Genomic DNA, 9,512 nt, shown 5'->3' with positions numbered 1-9,512 from the left:
CTTCAGCATACTTTTTTCTAATGCCGCAGGTTTGGGAAAGTCAAAGAACAACCTTCAGCTTCACTTTGATGGGGCTTTTTTTTTTTTTTTTTTTTCCCCCCCCTGATAACATCCAGCAACGTGTGATTTCCTGCTTTTGTTCCTCTGTGACGTTACCTTTTGTTCGGAAAAAAAACATTTCCATTTGGGCGCGGTTCACTTTTAAGCTCGGACCTGGAGAGATCTTGTAACATGTCTGAATAGGTATAGAAAATGAGTTTGTAAAAGTAGGAAAATATAAGCAAAAAGGAATTCATGCAGATTAAACAGTGACAATCGCTAATTACATTATGGGAAAATGCATACATATTCTGTACATAATGGATTAGTGTACCGATGGTGGGCCGCTCTGTGATGTCTGCATTCAATATATAAAGCTGGCCAGCAATAGCTAATGTTACCTTCATTAGCTAATGGTCACAACAAATCATATAAGTCTGTAAAACCTCAGAGTGGATTAAAATCAGCAGCAATTTGTTTTATTCTTATAGAATTAGTTTTTTTTTGTTTGTTTTTTTTGCTCTGTTTAGAGTCGGCTACTTTCTTAAACCAGTGAGATGATCATCAGAGAAAGTGAAATATTTTAGATGACTAGAGAAAGCCCCATTTTGGAATGTTTTCTAGCTGAAACATATTTCTGCTCAGCTTCTGTGTCCATCTCAAGCTCAAATGACACACATCAAGACTTCAACACATTTCCGCTCTCTTTTTCATACGTTCTTTCTCCACACTTGGTAAAATGTTAACCAAGGGCAAAATTAGAAAAAAGCACCTTCGAGGTTAACAAACAGATTGTGCAAAACGAGGCTGCACTGCAGTCATGTAAAAGAATCTGCTGCCTTCGAAAACACGTAATTGCTGTTTTTCCACAAACGGACTCCAGGACTCTGTCAACTCGTGCGCCCTCACATTGTGGCGTCTGCTGTGCCACTGACCCACTGATGAGGGGATGAGGCCAGCATGCAGATTGCAGAGCAGCTTACTGTTCGGCGTGATTTATTAGAGCTCTGCCCGTGCCGTTTCATTAGGTTGGGCTTGTCCAACGGCGTAATGAACTGCCTCTAGTCTGCACTCCAGATGGTCTTAGACCAGATGATGGAGGCAACCACGCTGCAATCTGGCATTTTTTTTTTCTTTTAGATTAAAAAAAAATAAAAAGCAGAAATCAACTCTATTTGTGTTCAAGGAATAACGCCGTCCTTGAACACAACATTCAGACAGCGTGTGGTTTAAAGTAGATTGGAGAAAGCTTTGTTGCATCCGTAGGTTATTGTAAATGTGAAGTGTTTGTCGTTAACTCAAGTGGAGAACGCAACGGCCTTGATCTGCGGCATCTCTGAGAGGCTCCTTTTGAGCAAAAAGCTAGAAAGATGTGCAAACTGTTTGCAGAAAATAAACTTCGATATTAAAAGGGCGGTGAACCTTGCATGCTCTCCCTGTGTTCAGTATCTAATGTGAGGAGTTCACAATGCACAGGACAAGTAGAAATGGTCTGCAATCCAAAATTTATAATCTAGGGATTACTGTGTTTGCAGCTGGCATGGCATCAGCAGCCGGCGCTCCTTTTGTAGAGGAGCAGGGATCCCTCCCCCCCTCTACCGCCTGAAACAAGCCCCACGCAGGGTTTGCTTTCTGCCGCACTGGGATGAAGCGCAAACGTCAACCTGCATATGAGTCTGCCTCGCTTTTTTGCTACGCAAAGGTTATTGAAGTGGTCAGAACATTCATTTTGTGAAAGAGTATTTCTGTCCGCATAAAATTAGACGCAGAATAAAAGTCTGTCTTAAAAAGCAAAAACTAAAAGCTAGCCGGAGAGCTGAGGTGTAAATGGGTCAGAGGAGCTACCAGGTTGGTCCACATGAGGTTCAATGTTGATATGTAAAGCTGGAACAGGTCAGGGATGTGATTAGGAGCTTGATATTATAAAGCCATAAAGGTTAACAACACAACGTTAAAGTAATTGTGCAGAAACAGCAATAGAGGAGTGACGTGTGTTGACCTGTTGGTTCTGGTAAGGAGAGTCCCAGCAGACTTGGACAGATTAAGGTGTATTTTAAAAACAAGGCAAAGCAAATTGCAATAATTTAGGAGATAAGCAATAAAAGCATGATGATCTAATTTTTTTGTTTTAATTGATGGGGACTGACTTTTTGTTGTTGTTGTTTTGAACCTGATATTTGTGTAGCTGCTTAGAGACATAATGGACTGATTTCTGTAGACTACACTGGACCTTTAAATCTAAGTGGCTCATTTGCTGTCAGACCTGAAAAGTCAAGTGTTTTTTCAACTTGGCTGAAAATAGGTGTCATGTAACCATTTCCTTATGTCTGCAAAGAAATCCAGGTGGTTTGATAATTCACACAGATTCATTAAAGGAGCAGGACAGCTGACTCATAAGCGTTGATGTTGTTTTGTTAATAATGTGTGTAACATGTACAGTAGAAGCTGGAGTGGCACTCGATGGAAGTCTGTGGTTGTGTTGATCATTTATTGGATTTTGGCTTAAATTTCTTGTCAATTGTGGGAAATCATTCTGAAGATAATCTTGATTTTAAATGACACAATGCCAAACTAAGTAGCTTTTAGTGAAAAGTTCACCTCAATGTAATTCTTTTTGGTTTACTCATATAGTGGAGATTCACAACAGATGTTCTCCAAAGGCACTTTACAAAATCCAATAATTTCTTAGACAGATTCAAAGTCAAATACGTACATTCAAATTTGATACCTATAAAGCACTGAAGTCCTGTTCAATTTATTTTTCCTTTTAGGAAAAAAGAAAAAATTCATCCAAGAAATTCCACTCCAGCAGAATCTGACTCAGTGTGAGCATCCATATGTCGACATTTTTGACAAAACCCCCCCCCAACAACAAAAATCCCACCGCAGGGCTGGCCCATGAGTTTTTGATGCTTTTTCTACGTTACAGAAAAAAGTAGCTCCTTTAATAGCTTCAAATAGAAGAGAAACACATCTAGTAAGTAGTAGAAGTAAAATTTTTGCTATGAAAGACAGAGTACCTGGCATGTTTAGGTTAATTTAAGTCTGTTTACATACACCAACAACTCTTTCCTATGTCTATGACTGTAGCCTGATTTTAAACGTCCTTCTAATCTCACACCGAAGACATCCACTTGTCCAGTTGAACTGCCACTCACTGTCTCAGTGCTGGAAAAGATTAATCATCATTTCTATTTCTACACAAAGACCGTCTTTAATAGTTTCCATCAGTTCTCCATTGATTGAAACTTTCCTTAGGATTTATGGAAATTTACTGAATTTAGCTGAAAATGGGAGTGAGTAGAAACAACCTGTATCACATCCATCCATTTATATATTTATATATGTTTTTGCTAAATAATGTAATTAAAAAAAACAGTTATTTATTTGTTGAACATTTGCTTCTTTAACTCAGTGATATAAACATGTTGATTAAGTCAAGTATAGCTCATTACCTGACCATTCCCTATCAAAAGTTAAATCTATTGATCCTCTAATTCAACTTCTAAATCATCAAGCATCTTCCCTAAAACTTTTGAGACCTGCTTTTGCGTTTTTTGCCAGTTGCTTTCTGACGATGGCCTCCTTCCGGGCCTCATCAACATCCTTTATTAAAAAAAGGTGGCCTAAATAGCGGCGGGTCCTTGAAATCCTCTTGTGCATCTGCATAGTGCATGTAGATGCACTATGTATCTACATGCACGACACCCCTGCAGTTTGCAATCTGTGTCTGATTATGAAACAGCGTAACTGAGGATACCTGTATGAAAACTGTTTGTTTTAGTCAAGCTTGTGCTAAAAAATAGATTTCCCCAAGCCATATTTGTATTTAAACCCAGTTTAGAGCCTGCGTTATTTGAAATTTCAGGTTTTTTTCTACAAGCTGCCGTTAATTCCTATGAAAACATTTTGCAGCCCTAATATAAACGAATTGATCACTGATGAAACGTCTAGTCCAGCGCTTTCTGTGTTGCCCTCGTCGAGACAGACGGACAGTGTCTTAGCTTGCAGCTTGTAGAGACCTCCTTATTTAATCCCTTGCTGCTGGTACTGGTGGACACACGCTAATACATGCTTATCTCTCACTGTAAACAATTACTTTTGTGATCCACAGCTCCCATCAGAATAAATAGGATGGAGATGATCCCCTAAAGTCCTTACTGTTGCCTTGATTTTGCAGCCTCAAGGGGACTGAAACTCCTATTTCCAGCTCAGAAAACAGGTTTTCTTCTTCTCTCCTGTGTGTGTGTGTATTCAGATGCCCGTGGTTGGCTGTGACCATCTGCCCCGCTGTTCCACCATGCTGTGCCGTCCTTTTTCTTTTTGTGCTTGCCAACTTCACCATGGCCACCTTCATGGATGCCGGGGTTCTCCCTGTAGGTCAGTAATCAAACTCCTGTTACTTTTCCACCCTGGGAGATGTTAGATTAGAAAATTATGTGCGTGCTTGCGTTTCTTTTGTTTTTGTTTTTGTTTTGTTTTTTAGCTGGCGAGGACGAAGACAAGGAGGACGAGTTCCGCGCTCCGTTGTACAAAAATGTGGACGTGAAAGGCGTCCAGGTGAGGATGAAGTGGTGCGCGTCGTGCCACTTCTACAGACCTCCTCGCTGCTCCCACTGCAGCGTCTGCGATCACTGTGTGGAGGTGAGCGCACACTCGACTCGTTCAACACCGACAGCGACAAAAACCATGGAACTACAGATTAGGATTAGAGAAAGTAATTAGAGAGCTTCAGAGTGGGTGGGGAGGAGAAAAAAGAGTAATTGCAGCGGTGTAAAGTAGATTTTTTTTGCTGGATGAGTGGTGGACAGAGGGTGAGATCTTGTTAATCAGGTAAATCCTTTACTCGGATCCTTTGTTATTTCCGCGGAAACACAATTTGAAACGCCAAGCTATATTTGGAAAGCAGAGCGGATATTCGACGAGGTCCAAATGAATATTTTTGGATCGAACATGACTGATTCTCTGAATCTCTCCTCAGGATTTTGACCATCACTGTCCATGGGTGAACAACTGCATTGGGAGAAGAAACTACCGCTACTTCTTTCTCTTTCTCTTGTCCCTCACCTTTCACATGATCGCTGTGTTCACCTTTGGCCTCGTATACGTCCTGCACCACGCGGACGATTTATGGAAGCTGCATTGCCTCATCACGTATCCTTGGGACAAGCCTCTTGTTCGGTCTATCAGTGCTTACACTTGTCTAAAAAAAAAAAAAAAATCAAAATCACAATTTGAAGTAGTTTTTTCTTTGACATTTTTTGTTGCAGTTTGGTAGTGATCAGCATATCAGGCCTGTTTCTCATACCAGTCCTGGGTCTCACTGGTTTCCACCTGTACCTGGTGTCCAGAGGTCGGACCACCAACGAACAAGTGAGAGGTTTTCAGAACAAAACCATGATTTTTCATCGTGTAAGAGTGTCCGGTGGGATTTTATGAGATAGACCGAAGTAGGAGAAAAAAGGATTTTATGCAAGTAAAAGTCTACCTCTGCCTAATTTACTCTGACACCCATAAAAATGCCACTTTACTAGCTCTTAGAATCCCTTGTGATTTAATCGCAGTAGAAATCCAGAGTTTTGCAAAGTCCTCGGGCTATGAATGAAGTTTAAATCAGATTTAAAATATAAAGCAGGTTTTGAAGACTCACTGTTTCCTCCATCTTATGAGAATGTCATAACTGCAAATCTAGCCAGACAGAATCGTCTACCTAAAGTGAGCAAAGAGATCATTACTTAGAGAAGCAGCAAAGATTGTTTTAGAGGTTCTCCTTCCAGCAGGACAGCAACCCAAAACGGCAACGACATGGTTTTCATCTGAGCATATCCACATGTTAGAATGTAGCCTAGTCAAAGTCCACACAAAAATCCTACATTATATTGGCATTCACAGATGCTCTCAGTCCCACCTGACTGAGCTTCAGCTAAATATCAGTTTCTAAATGCATGAGCTGGTAGTCACAAACCCCTAGTAGTTGACTCAGAGCGCTAAATCACACTTTTCAGATTATTATTTGTTAAAAGAAAATTAAGCCAAGCATGATCTCTCGCTCCTGGTTTGCAATAATGCTCTTCCCAGATTTTGTCCATCGCATAAAATCATAACCCAGTACATTTGGTTTGTGGTTGTCATGACAGCACTTGAAAATATAAAAGGTTGTGAATACTTTTGCAATTTGCGTTCACTACTGCACAGCACCTAAACGTCTCTCTGCACGCTCCCACAGGTAACTGGCAAGTTTCAAGGAGGAATAAATCCTTTTTCACGAGGCTGTTGTAGCAACATGGAGTATCTAGTTTGCAGCCCCATTTCTCCAAAGTAAGAAACGTATTTTTCCCTGTCAAATCTGCATCTTTGTTAGCTGCATTATACCTTACTTGCTAAATCTTTGGTTTTTCTGTTTTTTTTTTTTTTGTCTGGGGAAACCAGTTACACATCAAGGACCTGCAAAAAAACAGTCATCCTGGTGCAGCCTCCGTTCCTCAGACCAGAGGTTGACAGACAGATGGCAGTGAAAATCAGGGACAACGGCATCCAGAGCCTAGCGATACAAAATAAGGTGTGCGTGAGTAAATATGTATTTCAAGCGCATCGTCTAAGGACTGTGACCTCAGCTGTCAAGAGATATGAGATGTATCCCTCACATCTCTATGCTTGTTTATTTCTCTCTCCAGCAATCCTCAGCTGGAGCTGTCGAGCTGTCAGACATCAAACAGCCAAAAAACCCGCCGCCGCCGCTGCCTCCAAAACCGGATCGCGGTCTGCTGAAAAGCCAAGTTGCTGTGTTGGATGGTGCGCTGGAATAACAAACACACATGAAGCATAACCTCTGATAACGAGACATGCCTCTCCAGATAGTTTTTTTTTTTTCACATTTATTGACTTACAGCGCTTTGCTTTGCAAACGATCTTATATATCCTGAGCTTTTATACATTTCTCTCTCACTGTGTTTGATTGGCGTAGTAAAAAGTAGTGCAAAGTTTGTAATTAGAAGAAAATTATGATGACTTTTTTTTAAATACTGTTTTTTTAAGGGTGCTACAAAAACACAACATCACACATCCAAACACTGAACAAAGAACATGTGTCACATGTTATAAACCTTCTTTAAAAAAATGTCCTAGCACATAGTGAGGTTCACAAGGCTGCTAAGGGTTGCAATGCCTTGACTTTAATGAATTTTAGAGGAGGGTCTGATCCTATTGTAACAAGAATAAGATGCACCTCTAATTGCTAAATCTTGCGTTTTAAAGTGTCATTATTAAAAATCCCATTGTAGATTTTTGTTTATATTTGCAGGTGCATTTTATTAATCCTAAAATAACCTATTTTCCAGATTTGGGACATCACACCAAATCCATCATTCCTGTTTCTATTCCGACTGTGCCACAGTTACGTCCGGTTCTGGAGGCCATCTCCAGAGGATCCTCACCCATTCCCCCAGAGCAGGTGACTTTCTTTTTTTTTTCCTTTTCATTTTTTTAAATAAGAAAATTTATAACGTTTTGATGGGTACCTGACAGACAGCACTGTGTGTTCTTGTGTCTCGATACTCAGCTGCTGAAGACATCCGAGCAGCAAGGCATCAACAAAGGTCCCGACCTCGGCTCTAACACCAGAGAAAGCCCTGCGAGAGGCAGCCATCAGGCCGGTGCGCCTGTCTCAGCTCCCCTCCAGCCCTCGACGGTCTCCAGCTCTCTGCAGCTCAACTCTCTGACGCTCAGCTCTCGCTCTCTCACCTTAAAACACAGCAGCCGCAATGGCAGCAAGTCCCAGCTTCTTTCGATGAACCCCGATGGGCTGGGATCCAATTCCTCCCCTGGGATCATCACAACTTCCAGTCTGTTGGCCAACCAGTGCAGCGGCAGCAGCAACAGCAAACCCTCCTATGATAACCTCGTCAGGCCTTCAGACCCTCAGTTCATGGTCCAAAGAGGGGCCCCTCCTGTCAGCTACCACACTCATTTTATGGGTCTGGGTACTGATGGGGCTGTGCAGCGTCCGCCTCCTCACTCCTACAGTCCTGTGTTTATGGGAGTCACCAGACAATCTCCACAACCCCGAGAGTCCACCTCAAGGGATCCCTCACCGTCTTTACCAGGTTTCCTTCAGAGAGACTCTTCCCCTGCCTATCACGGACTTATCACGAGAGACCTCCAATCCCAGAGCATAGCAACACGAGACATACCCCCTTCCGGTCTGGTGAAACGAGACTTGACCTCCCAAGGTCTTCAAGACAACCTTAGAGATCTCTATCCCCACGATGTGAGTCTTCCGATGTCTGCCGCCGCACGCTACGACAACTTTTCAAAAACAATCATGGCTTCCATCCAGGAGAGAAGGGAGCAGGAGGAGAGGGAGAGGATGCTCCGCGTCAGTGCCAGATCGCAGGTGCTCTACGGCCCAGACGTTGGGATCTACGACATCCCCAGCAGGAGGAGTCTACCTCCGGACAACATTCGACCTCCAGGTTCCCGTGGACCAACACCACCGGCCTATGGCTCCAGGGAGTTCCTGATGAGCACGGGCATTCTGGGATACGGCATCAGGACCTCACCTCTCTCCAGCTCTTCCACGTCATCCCTGACCCGTGGCCCAAAAACCTCCAGCTCACCGCTGCAGAGCAGCAGCAGCAGCCTGCAAAGCAAGGGGCGCCCTACGTCCCCTGCCTACTGTCCTCCTGAGAGACACGCCCAGGGTCCACCGTCCTCCACGTCCACGCTGCCCCGTTTATCTTCCAGCGCCTATCCCACGCCCCCGTACACTTCCTACGCCACGGCAAAGCGCTCCTCGCTCCCGTTCCCCTCCGAGGGGAAGGAGTCTGTCAGCCTTGGAGCTCTGAAATAAAACCATATTCCAGGTTTTCAACGGTGCGAGTGAATCATCTATGCAGTGTTAGTTTTAGTTTTCTCAGCTCGAAAATCTTTTGTAAATAAGAGGCCGTTTGAGGCTTTCTGGTGTGGGAGAATGTGTGGAAAACAAAGTGCACACAGGAACGAACTTGGAAGTGTCTATTGCGACGGAAAACAAACTGTGAATCTCAGGATATCTGTGCCTCCTAATTATATGTAAACAGGAAGCACCAGTGACTAAATCAACGCAGAAGAGCTAAATACCAGATACAGATTGAATATTATCTGTTTGAATTTTTGATATTGTGAAAATTCGTCAAACCACAACATCCAATTTGACTCGTATCCTTTAAAAAAAAGTTTAATATGCATTTTGTAGTTATTTCTACAAATAAACTGATTTTGTAATCTCCATTTCTGTTTTGCTGTTTTTTTGGGGACTGTGAATGATGGTCCTTCTTACTGATTCTTCCGGAGTCACAGACACATAAAAGTGTGATCAAAAGCCAAAAATGAAAATTTATATAAATCTATTTACAGTTGAAACCAGAATTTTACATACACTGCTCAGAAACACACAATAATTTTTCCCCCAGACATTTTAAGATACTGTATTATTC

The 9,512-nt window shown here is 42.4% G+C and overlaps 1 protein-coding gene across 1 annotated transcript in view; it reads left to right on the top strand.

Moving 5' to 3' along the window:
- Positions 1–9,251, top strand: part of zdhhc8a (zDHHC palmitoyltransferase 8a) — a 15,289-nt gene extending 6,038 nt beyond the window's left edge. Inside the window, exons 2-10 of the mRNA XM_015027504.1 lie at positions 4,298–4,419; positions 4,526–4,683; positions 5,021–5,193; positions 5,310–5,412; positions 6,266–6,357; positions 6,469–6,598; positions 6,714–6,831; positions 7,377–7,489; positions 7,598–9,251. Coding sequence (XP_014882990.1) covers positions 4,298–4,419; positions 4,526–4,683; positions 5,021–5,193; positions 5,310–5,412; positions 6,266–6,357; positions 6,469–6,598; positions 6,714–6,831; positions 7,377–7,489; positions 7,598–8,887 — 2,299 coding nt within the window. The 3' untranslated portion in view covers positions 8,888–9,251. The remainder of the gene's footprint in view (positions 1–4,297; positions 4,420–4,525; positions 4,684–5,020; positions 5,194–5,309; positions 5,413–6,265; positions 6,358–6,468; positions 6,599–6,713; positions 6,832–7,376; positions 7,490–7,597) is intronic.
- The last annotated feature ends 261 nt before the right edge of the window (positions 9,252–9,512 follow it).

This window comes from Poecilia latipinna, unplaced genomic scaffold, assembly GCF_001443285.1.
Source record: "Poecilia latipinna isolate Pla-1442-1.1 unplaced genomic scaffold, P_latipinna-1.0 Scaffold103, whole genome shotgun sequence".
Lineage (NCBI taxonomy): Eukaryota > Metazoa > Chordata > Actinopteri > Cyprinodontiformes > Poeciliidae > Poecilia > Poecilia latipinna.
This window is presented reverse-complemented; position numbering and strand designations above follow the sequence as displayed.